This window comes from Quercus lobata, chromosome 11, assembly GCF_001633185.2.
Source record: "Quercus lobata isolate SW786 chromosome 11, ValleyOak3.0 Primary Assembly, whole genome shotgun sequence".
NCBI classification, from domain to species: Eukaryota; Viridiplantae; Streptophyta; class Magnoliopsida; order Fagales; family Fagaceae; genus Quercus; species Quercus lobata.
Genome location: NC_044914.1, coordinates 8,152,812 through 8,170,799, shown reverse-complemented (window position 1 = coordinate 8,170,799; position 17,988 = coordinate 8,152,812). Strand labels below are relative to the sequence as shown.

Genomic DNA, 17,988 nt, shown 5'->3' with positions numbered 1-17,988 from the left:
CACTAGTGATCCTGGCTACCAAGAGGGGAAACCCCACGCAAGTCCATATTTGGACTCGAACATAGGACCTCACCCTTGGCGCATCTTATGCCCCATCCAACACCACTAGACCACACCCCTCAGTGGTAGCTGATCTTAGTTTTACTTTAAGGAAAGAGGGCAAGCAAAATAGGAGCTTGCCAAGCCAGGTAAGAGAAATAAGGGGCCACCATAGTCACCTGGCCAGAACCCATCTTCAGTCTGCAGAGTTGAGTAGAACCTCAAGGCCCTTCTCAATGTGGTTGCCACTGCCTCCTCAGTTATTTCTTTCTCAGTTTTCACTTTCACTTGAGGTAGCTCCATTTCACATGGATTCTCCCTTGCAAACTATAATTAATATTGAAAAATATAATCAGGGATGGGACACATTCATTGTCATATCAATTTAAAAATATTATGTAGTAAAATTAATAATAGTTTTGTAATTTTATTTATCTACTTATTTATTTATTTATTTATTTATTATGATATTGATGTGAGTATAACTATCACATCAATTTGTAAGCTTTTAGTATAATTAGTAGCAGTTTTATCATTTTTCTTGTCGATATTTTATTAATACTAATTTTAAAAAATCAATTATACTTTAGTTCCCCTAAGCTAAACTCCTAGCTACATTTCCGAATATAGTAAGTGTAAATGAAAACATATGTTCATGTAAGACATGTTTTGTAAAAAGTCTCTCTCTTCATCAAATCAATGCTTTTGAGTTTTGAGCATTCACTTCAAATTTATATAGAATAAAAGGCAGGTTGTATAGAACACTTACACGTGCGCATAATATTCTATATCAAATTCAAGATTCATTTTCTTTTTAAATGGATACATATATCCTCACAAACTTCTCAAATCTGATGCTTATGTGTAGCAGTAGCACTCACCAGCACTCACCAGTACTGTCGGTCTAATTATTAATTATTAAATAACTCCCTCATAGTCTAGACTCTAGAGTACTCCAACCCGAAGAGCTTTTGCATAAATTTGACCCTTTTTTTATTGCCGAAGCATAAATTTGATAATTGGGAAATCAACTTTCTGAGTACTTGATTATTCATACCATGTTGGTTCTGACTTCTGACTGGGAAAAAATAATCCTATATTAGTGAAATATATAATATGACTACGATTTTAGGACCCTTAAAATACAAGATGTTTAACCTAGTCATTTAACCAAGTGATTACTTAGATAAATTATTCAAATTTAGGTTAACACAAATAAATCATATCATGTAAATAATGCGGAAATATAAAGAACACAACAATATGATAACCTAGGAAAACCAAACCAGTAAAAAATATAGGAAGGATTTAACCTAGTTATCTTTATAGTAAAACAGATCCACTATAAAATAATTGAAGTTTTACAATAACACTTAGACCGCTAACATCCTATTGCTACCTCAAGTAAAAAACTTACTACCACGACCACGTAACAGCTCCGAGTCCACAGACTACTTCTTTCCTTGATCCACAGCAACCACAACTACTCCCACTTGTGTTTTCTTTAAGCTCTTGAAACAGCAACTGAAGGAATCACCAAACTCTTGACATTAATCTTGATCTTGATAACTCTAAGTGTGTATGAAGGTAAACACCTATAGATCTCACAAAAGATTCACACAGACAACATATCAACAACCTCTAAAACCCTACACGTCATATGGGCTTGGGCTGAGTTGGAAATTGTGAAGAAAAAACAATCTGCACGAGCTTAGATCAATCAAGTCTAATTTTCGATCAATCGAGCCTTACAAAAATTGAATAGTAATTTCATACAATTACTCGATTCCAACTTTATACATAACCACACTTTGAGCAACCTAAATCTAGACTAAATGTTTTGATCATGGTTTGCCAACATTACACATTAAATTCTAATACATTTAGATCCTAAAGTTTTAGAACCTAACAATGACTATAAAGCTTTTGCATAAATTTAACTTTTTTTTTTTTTTTTTTTTGGCTAAAGCATAAATTTGACATTTGGGAATTCAAATATATAGATTGCAATTTCTGAATACTTCATATCATGTTGGTTCTGACTTCTGACTGGGAAAAAATAATCCCATATTAGTGAAATATATAAATGGTGTCTTGACCTAACATCAAAAGATGACCTTGCCTAATTTCTATATATATTTTCATCCAATTTTACATTCCCTTTTCTATCTATATCAAGGGAAACATAAAGAAAAAAAGAAAGAAAAATTTTCATCTTCAATGATTTAAACTATTTAAAATTAACCACTACATTCCTTTTTCTTTATAAACAAATATACACACATGTTCTTCTCCAAAAATATATATATACACACACACATGTACACACAGACTTATATAATTACCAAAAGAAATGTAAAAGTTGATGTAGACTGAAGTGTTTTCACGGGTAGCTCGCGAGTAAGCATCCCGAGAAGTAATGCATGTGCCCTGCACATGACTGGAATGTGAAGAGTTAGGACAGGATGAAGACAGCTGTGTTTCGCAAGTGTCTTGCAGGTAATGCCTTCCCACGAGATACCCGCAAAACATTCTGTTTTGCCAGACTATCATTTCTGATACACACTTTCTGTACCAACACTATTATACCCACATTACCCACAGATGTTGAGGAGTGCTTCTGAGAGAAAACTCTAGCCACAAACCTTGAGAGTTAGAGATTGTTATATCCACAATTCTCTACATAATTGCTTGTGGATTTTCCTCAACTCCTACCTCTCCATTTCCATACCATTGAGAGATTGATAGCCCAAACACTTACTACACCCTTTCAGAGTGTCAAGTGAGGTTTTGGTACTGCTAAGAAGCATTGGAAGAAGCCAGGCTTTGGCGGATGCAATCGGGCGTATTACGGGATCCGGAGAGCTAGACAAAACACGGTTCCGAGAAGCCTTTGACAGTTTTTAGACTCCTTAAACTATTGGATTAACCTAGTTAATTAGCCAAGTTGTTACTTAGTCCAAATTCCAAGTCTAGGTTATCACAATCAAACAATCATATCATGCATAGTAGCGGAAAATAAATAAGACAATGATATGATCACCCAGGAAAACTAAACCGGTAAAAAACCTGTGGAGGATTTAACCTAGCTATCCTCAAGGTAAAAAGCAAATCCACTAGAAAGAATCAAAGTTCATACAATAAGACTTACAAGCCCCCACGCTCGACTTCTTATTACTACCCACCAGTAGAACTTACTGACACGACCACATTGCAAGCTCCGAATCCACGGACTTCTTCTTTCTTTGGCCTTTGCAAAACACAAACACCCCCGTTTGTGACTTTGAGATCCCACTCAAAGGTTTAGCAACACAAACTCTCCTGTTTGTGACTCCAATACCACCCTTGAAGGTTTAGATCATCAACACCTTTGATAACAAGAGAAGGCAGCAACTTCTACAATACCAGATCTTGAGATTCAACAAGGAATAACACCGGTAGAAGACATAAAAGAGTTTTTTAGGAATAAAACCCTAAATACAAAAGAGGCACACTCTTTTCTCTCTCAAAAGCCACATAAAAACGTGCTTAGGATTTCCTTTATATACTGGGAGAAGTAGATTAGAAACCATAATCCTAAATGGGCTTGAACTGCTGTTTGGGCTTAATTAAAATTCTGCAGATACGACTTTCGATCGGTCGAGCCTGTCTTTCGATCAATCGAACCAGACAGATTATGAAATCTTCTTCCTGCAGCTTGTATGTTCTTGAATCTTGACTTGAATCACCTTGAGTATTGTCTAATAAAACCTATAAACTCTAAGATCTATATCTAGACAAGTTTGTGTTCACGATTTGCCAATTGTTCTAAACATTTAGGACCTAACAGCCTTGTTGGAATAGGAGCTTGGAGGGCTTAGGTAGATTAAGCTTAGAGGCTCTCTTGCTAACTCATATATCCCAACTGATTGTCTAATGGATCGATTACCCCTTGGATGGCGACGGAGAGGTTTTACGCCGAGTACTTCGGTTTCCTCTTCGATAACATATCGGCATGTTATCTTGTGTTTGCATTCTTCTTCCCTACTCTTTTAGCTTTCATATTACTACTGTGTTATATTGAATATGGCTTAAAGTAGTTTATTTGTTTATCCGCTCGCATTTACTCTATTCCGTACTTAGTATAAGTTAGAGTAAAATCTATCGAGCCGTAATTTTTAATTTGGGAGTCTAAACAGCTCTTGTGTTTTAACACATTTTCGAGCTTTCACTTACCACCAAGAAAATATTTAAAAAGAAGAAGAAAAATCAAAATCAAAATCAAAATAAAGAGCAATTTAAGTTTAAACCGCATTACTCTGCTGATAACTGGAAAATTAACTTAGTTGTATTTTGTTAAAATTACAGGAAGGAAAAACTGTACAATATTGTATAAAAACGATGAATAATTAGTCAAAGAAATTAAGAAAGGACTTTTAAAGCTAAACTACTTTCTTCTCAGAAAAGAAAAAAAAAATCTCAATGGATTAAAGGAGAGCTTAGTTTCACCTGAAGTCTCATTAGGAGATCAGAACTTTGTTTATCATGAAACCGATTCTTCTTAAACTCATCACGGGCTTTCTCCACTTGAGCTTGCTCTTGGGGTGTTCCGAGATTCGGGTCAAACTCCCAATATTGCCTTCCAATATGATTATTTGCGCTTTCAAGCCTCACATCATTGCCCTCACTAAGCTTCAGCTTCCACATTGTTTCAGGCTCCGAAAACTGAAAAGAAAATTCATGATAAAATGATCAAAACTAGTCCATATTATCTTCAACCACAACATATGTTATCATGCTCTGATACAAAGATATATCTATGCTAATTAATGAACTATGATTATAGGGCTTGGTTTGGTGCAAAGTGTGTGAAAGTGTGTGGAACTTAGGTATGTGTCTGTGTCTATTTATAGATCATGAATAGGTTAGGATATTTATCCCCCAGTTATTAATAGTCTTTCAATGTTAGAGACTAATAAGCTAGGGTCTTTACAATGAAAAAGAAATAAATTGATTTTTTTTTTTTTTCATTAAAGTAGTTAAATGATTAAAGAGACTAATGACCATTCTATAATAATTTGTCACCCACGTTCATGCATCAAGCAACTGAAAATTCAGTAGTGGAACAGCTAGTTAGGCTCTATATATGCAAATGAAAAGGATTGCAAAGCATTTTACCTTCCTCAACTAAAAGGCTGTGAAGAAAGGAGGATTTTCCTTCCTATACTACACTAGGAAGCTATTTGGCAAACTTTCTGATTAATCTAGTGATATTATCAATTGCACATTGGGGTCCTTATATAGACATCCTTGTGTGACAGAATTACCAGAATGTCCTTTCCAAATGGAATTCGAGTTTAGATTAATAGTAAAATATCATGGTTATAACATAAGGTTTGTCCTAATTATTATTAAAATATGGTTCAAATGAAGTGTTCATTTGAGAACAATTTATATAACTTTTTATTGAAAATTTTTTATTGAAAATACTGTAAATAAAAGGTAAACGAAATAAGTAGAGGACTTACGTGGGACCTAGTAGGAGGGAAAAAAACAATAAGCTGACTTATAATCAAAATTCAAACATACAACAATTGTTATTAATATGCATGAGAAAGCTATGTATGTGTATGTATAATGTAATCACTCATCAAAAAGAAAATGTATACAGTGTAACCTCTTATGTAAGGATGTTTTTCAAGAGAATCTCTATTCAATTATAATTGGAATATAATAGTATTTAGGGTTCAAAAAGAAAATGTATACAGTGTTATTTTGTGTTCCTGATTAGTATATTGAAATTACATCCTTAATTAGCCAGTAGTTTGGTACCCAATCTGGCCGAGTGTTTATTGAAGTCAAATAGGTAAAGATGATGAAAAAAACATAAAAAGCCAGCACGGGCTGAAATGTAAAGCAAGTACTATTTTTTTTTTTTTTTTAATTTTTTGCAAGTGGCAAGTACTATTTCAAAGGCGGCCATAGCGTGTTGCTCAAAAAAGTGATAATGAAGCTGCTCTCTCTCTCTCTCTCTCTCTCTCTCATATAGAATGGATGAAACGCGTTACTTATAATTGCACTTAAATTTCTTGATGATGCGGAAAGAAGAGCACAAGTCTTAACTCTTAATAAATAAATAAAAAAGTAGGTAGAGTAATGCTAGGACATCAATTTTGGCATAATTTTGTGCCACAATTCACCACATAACAAGTTGTAATTGATAAGAGCGTGTCAATGAGCCATGTGAGATCACACTTTTACTAATCACAACTCGCCATGTGACAAGTTGTGCCAAAGTTAGTGTCCCTAACATTACTTAAATAGAAATGAAGAATCCCACTTTATTAGTACATTCTAATTAAATCCCTTATGAGTAACAGATTAAGGGTGTGTTTGGTAGAGTGAATTTTAGGGAGGATGGAAAAAAAATAAGAAAATGAGAAGAAAAAAGTTTTCGAAGGATGTTTGGTTAGGAGAAAGAGAGGAAAAAAATGTGATAAGGCTTAAGCGTTTTCTCCCATGACCACCAAAATGTGTTCTCTCCCAAATGGGGAGAAAACTAAGGAAGATAGTATAATTTGTTAGATGGACAAAATGCCCCCAGTTGCTTACTTGGTCAACGTTGGCATTTTTTTTTTTTTTTCTTTGGCTTTTTTGGACACTTTGCCTCTTCCCATTTTTTTTCTTTTGATTTCCTGGGGCATGGGCAACGTTGACTTTTTCTTTTCCTTTTTTTGGGGCAAAAAAGTTGGCTCTTTTTCCTGCGACACTTTGCCTCATCCTTTTTTTATTTCTTCTGATTTCCTGGGTTGTGGGGGTTACAGTGATTTTCTTTTTCTTTTTTTATTTAACTAGATGTGATTTTTTTTTCTTGACATGATTTTTTTTTTTTTAATAAATTGGGTGATTGATTTTTTTTTTTGGATTTTTTGTCACTTTTTTATTTTAATTGTGCATCATTTTTTAATAATAGTATGTGAGTAAATTTATACAAGCTTATTTTTTTCATCCCTCCACTTTTCCACTCCTAATCAAACAAAAAGAAGGGAAATTAAAATCTTTTCTATTCTCCCACTTTTCCATCCTCCTACCATTTTCTATCATCTCACTTTTCCAGTCCTCCAACCAAATGAACCCTAAATATTCAAGTCAATTACGAATTGTCATGTCATATTAGAACATAATTCTTGGCATAATGTACATCACTGATGTAGATAAATTTCAAGATAGCTCCGGAATCACCTCTCTAAAGTCTAAACTAAGTTTTGAACACGAATATTGATTTTTTTTTTTTTTTGGGTACGTTTTTCTTTCAATGATGTTAATTGGGAAGCATTACCCTCATTGGGAAAGATGGGATAAAAAAAAATAGAATTAATAGTAGTATTTCTATGCAATGCACAGAATAATAAAAAATTATATGTGAACTAAGAAATATTTCAATAATATAATTTCAATTTAATAATAAACTAGCTTGTAACTTGTACTTACCTACCAAAAAATTGAATTACAGCCGAAAAAAAAATGTTAATATTTGTATACTAAACTTGACTACATTGTTTGTAATGAATGATAGGTACAACCACTAATGTGACTCAATCTCACATTTGTTGTATTAGATTCTACAAAGTGATCCTTGGCCATTCTAAAAAAGTAAACCAAAACATTATTTTTGTTAAGCATTTGTTAATAGTCAACAATTTCATAATCACTGCCATCATAAAATCCATCAGCTTTGATTCTCGCTACGCTCCTTGCATTACAAGTTGCATGTTAGATGCACTCATCAACCAAAAAGAATTACCTTCCTCAAAAGGGCAATTTAGAAAACAACTATAAACCTCAATATCGAAGTATATTTCTGGCATTACACATTTAAAATTTGAATAAAGTAAATTCAACTTTCAGGTATAGTCACAGAGGGAAGAGCAAACAACCAATTCAAGCATCATTAATTTGATCCATCCCCATGCACATCAGTGTTTTTTTCACAAAGTACAAACAAGGCTCATTCCTTGGACATGGCAATTGAGGAGATCTCAGGAAATCATTCAAGGTTTGCCTATAATTAATTAGCTACAAATATGAGAATAAAGGAATAGAATCATTCAAAAAATAAACTGTGTGAACATTATTCATTCATCTAGCAAAACCAGAACTTCACGTTTAGCAAATGGACAACAACCAAAATTCAACGAAACGGAATACACTTCCTACAATACAAAAGAAAGGACAGAGCAACTTAGGACCCGTTTGGTATATGTGTTTAAAAACTGAAAATTGTTGTTTGAAAACATTTATGGAAATATGTGTGGGTGAAAAAGTGCGTTGAAATGCGTGAAATGATGTTTAAAAACTAAAAATGGTTGTTTAAAAACACAAACCAAACACCCCCTTAACCGTTGTTGACATGTACTACCCAAAATTACATCCTTCCCCTCTTTAGCTCACTTTCCTCTCTAGTCTCTGCCTTATGACTACATGATTTTCATTTATTAGCTTTACTTTGATATATTGATCATGTTTATAGTTTTTTTTTTTTTTTTTGAGAAATAATCATGTTTATAGAATTTTATTGTAGATACTTATGTCCAATCTCTTCCAATTGACCTTATGAGACACTTCTTTTTTTTAATTATTTGACTATGAGAAAAACATAACTTTGCTAAATTTAAGCATGTTGCACCCTTTGAATTTTTTAGGTGAAAATACTATTTTCGTCCCTATACTTTCACCATATTGCCACTTTGGTCCCTACTTTTTATTTTTACCGTTTTTAGTCCCTATTTTAAAAAACGCGTTCCATTTTAGTCCCTATCGTAAATATCCTAAGTGGCTAACAGAATGCACTGTTGGCACTCAGAATGCCTACGTGGCCATTAAAATAATAATAAAAAAATTTAGTTAACATTAAAGAAGTCCACGTTAGCATTTGGGTAATTCTACAGTACCCCCTCTTTTTTTTGGGGGGTACGGTACCCACTAGTAAGTAATCTGCTATATTAGGTTACCAAAACATCACATTTGGTGGTACTATCATCACATTGTGTAGTACTAACATCACATGTGATTGTACTTTATCACATTTGGTGGTTCTCTTATTTTTTTCTCACATTTGATGGTATCATCCTCACATTGTGTAGTACCAACATCACATGTGACTGTATTTTTGTCACATTCAATGGTTCCTTTATTTTTTTCTCACATTTGATGGTACTATCTGTACATTGTGTAGTACTAACATCACATATGATTGTATTTTTGTCACATTTGGTAGTTCTCTTATTTTTTTCTCACATTTGATGGTACCATCTTCACATTGTACAGTACCAACATCACATGTGACTGTACTTTTGTCATATTCGGTGGTTTCTTTTTTTTTCCTCACATTTGATGGTACCATCCTCATATTATGCAGTACCAACATCTCATGTGACTGTATTTTGCCACATTTAGTGATTCCTTTAGTTTTTTTCCTCACATTTGATGGTACCATCCTCACATTGCGCAGTACCAACATCACATGTGACTATAATTTTATCACATTCAGTAGTTCCCTTATTTTTTTTCTCACATTTTATGGTACTATCTTTACATTGCGCAATATCAACATCAAATGTGATTGTACTTTTGTCACATTCAGTGCTTCCCTTATTTTTTTTCCTCACATTTTACCAATCTCACAAAGCACAGTATTAACATTACATGTGACTGTACTTTTATCACATTCGGTGGTTCTCTTATTTTTTTCTCACATTTTATGGTACTATCCTTACACTGCGTAGTACCAACATTACATGCGACTGTACTTTTGTCATATTCGGTGGTTCCCTTATTTTTTTCCCTCACATTTTATGGTACCAATCTCACAAAGCGCAGTACTAACATCACATGTGACTGTACTTTTGTCACATTCAATAGTTCTCTTATTTTTTCTCACATTTTATGGTACCATCTTTATACTACGCAGTACCAACATCACATGCGACTTTACTTTTGTCACATTTGATGGTTCCCTTTTTTTTTCTCACATTTTATGGTACCAATCTCACAAAGCATACTTTTGTCACATTCGATGGTTCCCTTATTTTTTTTCCTCACATTTTATGGTACCAGCCTCACATTGTGCAGTACCAACATCACTTGTGACTATACTTTTGTCACATTCGATGGTTCCATTTTTTTTTTATATATATTTTATGGTACTAGTTTCACATTGCGCAATACCAACATCACATGTGACTGTACTTTTGTTACATTTGATGGTTCCTTTATTTTTTTTTCCTCACATTTTATGATACCAGCCTCACATTGCACAGTACCAATATCACATATGACTGTACTTTTGTCACATTCAGTGGTTCTCTTATTTTTTTCTCATATTTGATGGTACCATCCTCATATTGTACAGTACTAACATCACATGTGACTATACTTTTGTCACATTCTGTGGTTCTCTTATTTTTCTCACATTTGATGGTACCATCCACACATTGCACAATACTAATATCACATATGGCTGTACTTTTGTTACATTCGGTGATTCCTTTTTTTTTTTTCACATTTGATGGTATCATCCTCCCATTGTGCAGTACCAACATCACATATGACTGTACTGTTGTCACATTAGGTGATTTTTTTTCTCATGTTTTATGGTAACATTCTCACATTGCGCAGTACCAACATCACATATAACTATATTTTTGTCATATTTGGTGGTTCTTTTTTTTTTTTTTTCCTCACATTTGATGGTATCATTTTCATATTATGGAGTACCAATATCACATGTGACTACACTTTTGACCCACCAGATAACTTAATTTCTTCTACTTCGTACGGATGCTGAATTATAAATGCAACTTTGGTTCTGTATATACGAGTATAAAGCTTACTTGTATTTGTGCTCAAGTTTTTAGAGATGAATTGAGAGAGAAGAGTTAAACATGATGGGCGGGTCAAGATTTTGGTCTGATATGTTATGAAATGGATGAATTACTAACATTTTAGTAATAGCCTTGTTTTATGTTGGGATTGAGACATGATGAGTTGAAGATATTAACTGTGGTAACATAGGGCAATCTACTTAGACAAGCTAACATGTGCTCCCTTCTATTTGTTGGTTTATTGTATTGATAGACATGTTGTAACTTTTTATGCTCCATACTGTTTTTGGGTGAATGCAAAAATGTAATTGATATTTAAGTATAATTCAATGGCTTGAACTCATACAACTTGAAATCTATCATTAACTCCTTCATGTTAGTAAAGTGTAGGGCACAATTAAGTGAAAACGCCTGTTGAAGCCTAGGCACAGTACAAGTGTGCACTAGATTGATGTGAGGCACATGTTTAAAAAAAAAATAGTTTGATAAATTTGAAAATAATTATTAATGGAAAATACGACAATTAAGAGATCAAATAATCATGTAAATGGATATAAAATAATTTTTTTAATTCATATGAAAGTAATAGAAGCCCATCATTTTGCAATTTTACCACAAATAATGCAAGTTAAGTCATTTTTATTTTTTGGATAAGCCAAATGAGTACTTTTGGCAATATCCTTTCTTAAATCTTAAGTAACTATAATGAGCAATGACTAATTACATATCTTAGTTATATATTCAATCACTTAATAATTATAAATCTATAAGAATTAGCTAATATAAGATGAATGGTAGACTGGAGTGATTGTGGTCCCAAATTGGTCTTATATAGTAGCACATCTTAACATTGAATTTTATATACCAAATTAATGATTTATATCAATAGTGTTAAGATACTATGAATACAATTAAGTTTTGGTTTATTTTTTTGAAAAATAAAGAAGTACAAAAAAAAGCATGCCTAAAGTGTGCTTCTTTTAATACACCTAGCTTTAGAGGCTACAAGTGCTGGAGCTGTGGTGCTTTGCGCTTTTACCAACATTGTGATTCCTTGGAGTTTGTTGGTTTATTGAGTTCTGTCCATAGCATGGTTAATACCTTGTACTCTGCAATGTATGATGGTGGTCGCATTTCATTTGTTCCCTTGAAATTGTGTTACTCAAGACAATAAAACTGTATTAGTCAATCAATGGTGAAACTTTGTATAATCACATTATTAAGCGAATATAATCACATTATTAAATTTAATCCATTTTGTATATAACACTAGAGGAATTATTATACTTAATATTTATACTGCAATATAAGCATATATATAAAGCCTCAGTTGTAAAGCTTGAATATTATATGCAAGAGTTATGTCCTAAAGAAACAATGAAGCTTCTCCATGTCAAAGCTACCGTTGTCTAAAGGTTCTTACGTACCAATCATAATGAAGTCTGGACTTATGTTTGTGTCCAGGAAGCTCTTTTCATGAACAATCTTTGTTTGTGTTTGTATTCTAGCTGTAAATTGTTTGTTACCATGCCAAAGTTGGAAAAAAAAAAAAAAAAAGAATTATCAAGCTCCACTCTAGAGAGGTAAAAATCAATCTCATAAATGCCTATAGCTGATAATGTATTACAAAGAAAATGGAGTAATCAGTAAGCGCCATAAAAGAACTACATCAGATCTCAAAACCTTATCTTTAAACTCCTAATCAACTAGAATAACATGTAAGTGCCATAAAAGTCAAATGACGATATAAAGAAACACACAAAAAAAAAAAACCTTATTTAATTAAATATTAACAAATAGCAAGTAAATTCACAACTGATGAAGGCTTCTATCAAGTCTTTTACCTATCATCTTCACATCTAAATAGACTTTCTTCATACTGATTTCTACGCATATGTTTAAGACAATACTCCTCACTTCCAGAAGTCACTGATACCCAGTGATCATTCAGTGACCCTTTCGGAAGTGTTAGTAGATGATCATTAACTGCCTTTTCCTTTTGACCTTGCCCTGAGATTCTTTAGACCAAGATATAACCATCCTTTCTAAGACAGCTGTATTCTGAAGCAAAAGTCCTCACCACAAGTACTTCTTCTTCAGTTCCAAGAAAATCACCAATTTTGATAGTTTTGCAGGCTCTCCCTCCCCATTGGTTCCTTGAATGATCCTTCAACTGCATAACTGATACTAGATGAATAATCAAGTACTTGATGTGCAAGAAAAATTAGCCATGGTTGCTTTTGCCTATCGACTGATGCCAAGCAATTCTCAATGAACTTGTATTGCTCAATTCCTTCCCTCCAGTCATGTTCAGTGTCAGCTATGCAAAAGTGGAACATGCCATAATCGGTGGAGTACCTGGAAAATGAAAATAATATTGTTTACACCAGTTTCTTGCACATCTAGAAATTAAGCCTATTGTAGGCCATATATGGGGAGATTGTACTGGTACAATATTAATAAAACATATAAATACACAGCTATAGGTGAATGCCAATCACTTAGCAATCTACTTTTTCATATAAAAACACAGACATATAGGTGAATGGAAAGCATAACAAGTTTGAAATGATATTCCTGTACCAGAAATTGGCTCTGTTCTCAGCAGGGACATAAAACATAGTCTCCACCAACACACCACATTCCCCCCCCCTAGAGTCCATATTCCCATAGAATGATCCAATCCTTGGCCAGTCACGCTCATGGTTACCACTGTGAGGATTGTTCACCAAGTGGCACATAAGACAAGGTACAAGACAACTATAAGCTCAAATATTATGAGTGATATATTAAGATGAAACCTTGCAATCATGTATGGCACAGTTGATGCAATTGGCTCAACCTGTGCTGTAAATTGGTCCCACTGTAAAATGTATCCATTTGCATAACAAATATCTCCAATGTGGAAGACTATATCAATGTTCTTTAAGTCTCTAAAAAGCTCTCGAGTAGTGTTAAGAGAGCCATGCTGGAAATTGTTATATTCGTTGGAACCATCAGCTTCATCCTGCAGAGGGAAAGGTTTAAGCAAAATTCTAGAAACTACATAAAAATTGGATAGGGCTTCATGATCTTAAACATTGATCCTAAAACTTAAAGCAACAAATTTTCAATACATGGCAGATTTGATCTTGGAGATCAATATTCTGAGTTTAAGAGAATGAAATTATTGTGCATTCAAAGTGAGAAATTGAATATACTACTGTAAGATCAGGCAGATATTTGTACATTTAATATTATAACAAAAAAAAGCTAAGCAAGATAAATTAATATGTTGCTGATGATAAATATAAATTAACTACAATAACCCACACACGAGTCATTGATTAGCCATGGCTGCAATATGGGATTTAATAATTTAGATGTACATAAAATTTTCCAATAGACTTCAAACCTTCCCCATGTCACCAAAAATAACTACACTTTGTAGAGAGTTTTGACCAGGATAAGGAGATGCTCCAAACTGATATTGTTGACTCCAAACATATGTACCATTGAACAATTTATGCCCTAGCTTGTAAGTATATCTGTATAATCATCAATAAAAAAAAAACATAATTGAATGTCGAGTTACTCATAAGTTGAAAAGCTGAAAGTGAAATTTCAACAAAGTACCCAACCAATAACTTCTATGGTATATCTTATAGCCAAAACTAATCTAATGAAAATATTCCTATTTCAAATTCAATCCTTTTGGGTCTATGGGTTAGCCCATTGGTTGTTATTGCTGGAGAAGTGTTACTAATTGATGAAATAAGAAATGAAATTTAAGAGCTTATGGATTGAAATTTTAAAAAAAAAAAAAAAAAATTGCCGAAAAGTAAAAACATATGCTTAAATAAAATTATACAAAGACTAATATTATGGACATAAATGCATAACAAAGGAGGTGCTGCTCCTCTGCATTAAGCTTGGCCCAAAACCCAAATTTTAAGAGTTCACACCTAAAATCAAAATCATATGCAAGAATAAAGATACAAACCAACTTTCGAAACAAAGTTAACAAACAACACCCAAATCTCCTGACAAAATAATAAAAATAAAAACCCAAATCAATTAATAGCATTAGGGATTACAAACAATGAATAAAACTAAATACAAATCATGCGTTGATAGTCAAAGAAACTTTAATAATTTGTATATTAGTAGTAAAATCAACTTCGTCTGAGAGAAAGAGAAACCTATTTCAAATATCGTCGCCGGGCAGAGAACGGCCGATACTGTTTCTTCTTTGGGTATTGTTTAGCTTCCCTGGGTTCTTGTGGTTGATTAGTAAGAGAAGAAGCTAATATAGAAGAAGCCGAATTCTGTGTTCTTTAGATAAACCGAATCGGAAGCGTGATATAGAGTCCGAAGCATGATAAAGAGAAAGAAGCGTGATAGAGAGAATTTTGTTTTTGAGAAGGAGAAGCGCACAGTGAATACTGGGTTTTTTTTTTTTTTTTTTTTTACTTATATATATAACTTGTTTGACCGGTAGCCAGCATTCACTCTAAATTACTCCAAATTAAATGAATGGTCCAGATCAAATTTTTATTTATTTAAAGGTTTAGATTTAAGTAGGTACCGTACCCCCTCAAACTCAGAGGGGGTATGGTAGAATGACCCTTAAATAAATAAACACAACAGAAAAAATTTAATAACAAAATTCTTAATTTCTATTTTTTTTAAATAAGATAATTAAATTAATTTTTATATTCCTTTCATTAATTTTTTTTGGAAGAACATCATCATGTTCTTTGTGTTCCCCTGCCTTCTAAAATAGTCTCGAACTTCCTCTCTCTCTTCCAAAACTCTCACAACACTTTCTAACCCCATGGCCAACATGGCAAGACCGATGCAACCAAACTGAGTCCAGAATAGTAAATTGATCACTATCTTGTGTCTGCACAACGATGCAAAAAGGTGGGCAAGAACAGAATAACTAGAGAGCAAATTGATCACTGTCTTGTGTCTTGTGTCTGCTATTGTAGTGTTTATGAGAAATGCTTTGAAAGCTGAATTGTTTGTAAGAATTGCTAGGCCTTGGGCTGGGCCCTTTTCACTGATGTAACCACTAGGCATGGTGAAACCAGCCGCGAAGGTTACTGCTGCTATGAGTGCGGCCACATGCAAATGCGGATCTACTCCTCTCTTGAATTGATCGATGATGTCATCATCTTTGGGGTTTGTAATTTGTTGATTTGGGTTTGTGGGTTGTGAGTTTTATTGATCTGGGTTTGTGGCGGATTGGTGCACCGATCTGTGGTAGATTTGTGGGTTTGTGGGTTGTGATTCCAAAGGGTGGGTTCGAGAGAATGGTGGGATTTGGAGGATGGTGGAGATTGGTGGGTTTCCCAGTTGGATTTGATTTTGTGCTTCGATGGATTGGTGGGTTTCCAACTTGGGGATTGGTGTTGATTTTGTGAACAAAGAAGATGCAGATCTTTTGATTTTAGTGGGTGTATGTTGGGTTCAAATTTCTGGATATGCAGATCTGTTTCTGGGTTTGATTGTTGGTGTATGTTCATTTTTGGGTTTTGAATTTTGGTGGGTGTATGTTGATTATTGCTTGATCTAAGTTTTGAATTTTGATTTGTTTGGTTATAAAGAAAGTGCTGGAAAAGCAAAGAAAAGAAAAGAAAATAAGAATTAATTTACTAAAAACATGAAGAACATGAGCAATAAGAACACAAAGAACATAAACTGATGTAATCTTCCAAAAAAATAATGAAAAGAAAAGAAAAGAAAATTCTAATTTAATTATTTAATTATTATTTAAATAATTAAATAATAACTGAAATTTTATTTTATTTTATTTTAAAATAATTAAAGAAGAGGAAAAAGAATGACATGGCTTTTTTAAATATTAAAATGCTGATGTGGTATTATTTAAATGCTAAATTAAAATTTCTTATTATTATTTTAATAGCCATGTAAGCATTCTGAGTGTCAACAATGCACTGCGTTAGCCACGTAGGATATTTTCGTTAGAAAGATGACAATAGGAACCAAAACGGAACATGTTTTTCAAAATAGAGATTAAAAATGGTAAAAATGAAAAGCAAGGACCAAAGTGGAAATATAGTGAAAATGTAGGGCCAAAAATAGTATTTCTGCCAATTTTTAAATGTTGTTGTTGGATGCTTTATGATCAAACTACCCCGATAAAGATTCCATCAAAAAAAAAAAAAACTACCCGATAAAGGAAAAGTTCTTTCTTTCCCTATATATGGTTTTTTTTTAACAAAAGATAAATATTTTGTTGATTTTTAACATAATTTTTGTTATTGTTATGCAATAAATTTATTTCATGTTTACATTTTTCAAATAAGATATGAACAACCAAATTTTGAGATCATGATCAAATTTTTCACTGAAATTTTTGTTTGCACCAATCATATATTTTTTCTTTTAAGAAGATCTAAATTAGTTTTAAATGGATTGGAAGTGGTTACAAATGTAATTTTAATATAATTGGCCCTTTGGGTTTGTTGATGTTATCTTTGTAGAGATAGAAGCGTACCTATCCATTCCTATTGGTTAATAAAATACTTTGTATTCATTAATAAAAAATGGATTCCTCGATTTTTGCAATATGGTAAATACATGCATCAAAATTAAAAAATTAAATTTAACATGATACAAAATTAGAACCCAATTCAAATTTAATTTGGATTTTAATTAAATTTTCTCTATGCCTTGATTTTTATGTAACATACCAAAAAAAAAAAATTTAATTTTACCCATTTGTAAAGTTATGCGTAGGGAAGAGTAAAACATGGATATAATTTAAAAAGTTTAGCATCTTGTATAAAATGAATTTTCAATAATGAATAAATTGTTCTTATATCTCGTGTTTAATTCTTTTTAATAAATTAGGGTTAAAGTCAAGGGCAGTGCTAGCTTATGTTTAGGGGTTCAATTGAACCCCTTGACTTGAATTTTTTTAAATATATATAATTTTTTTTATTAGTTTAATTTACTCTTAAAAATATTTTTGCACACCTTGACTTAAATCTTGCACACCCTAACCATATGTCAGCTCAACGCGAAGCCAAATAACAAAACAAATTAGCTCATCCCAAAATTAACCAAACAACAATAC

At 32.8% G+C, this 17,988-nt stretch overlaps 2 protein-coding genes across 3 annotated transcripts; both read right to left on the bottom strand.

Annotated features, from left to right (window-relative positions):
* Positions 1-141: 141 nt before the first annotated feature.
* Positions 142-4,725, bottom strand: LOC115966344 (cycloartenol synthase-like). The gene is made up of 2 exons (XM_031085592.1): positions 4,528-4,725; positions 142-366 (listed from the first exon to the last, which is right to left on the bottom strand). The coding sequence occupies exons 1-2, from the start codon at positions 4,723-4,725 to the stop codon at positions 142-144; spliced, it is 423 nt and encodes a 140-aa protein (XP_030941452.1).
* A 7,752-nt stretch (positions 4,726-12,477) lies between these two features.
* LOC115969357 (probable inactive purple acid phosphatase 1) lies at positions 12,478-15,342 on the bottom strand. Of its 2 annotated transcripts, none has more exons than XM_031088975.1 (5): positions 15,083-15,342; positions 14,296-14,428; positions 13,703-13,908; positions 13,485-13,613; positions 12,478-13,259 (listed from the first exon to the last, which is right to left on the bottom strand). In XM_031088975.1, the coding sequence occupies exons 2-5, from the start codon at positions 14,302-14,304 to the stop codon at positions 13,013-13,015; spliced, it is 591 nt and encodes a 196-aa protein (XP_030944835.1). In that variant the 5' UTR covers positions 14,305-14,428; positions 15,083-15,342; the 3' UTR covers positions 12,478-13,012. The 2 variants fall into 2 exon arrangements, with proteins under 2 accessions (XP_030944835.1, XP_030944836.1); XM_031088976.1 differs by having other exon boundaries at positions 13,485-13,633; positions 13,744-13,908.
* Positions 15,343-17,988: the final 2,646 nt, after the last annotated feature.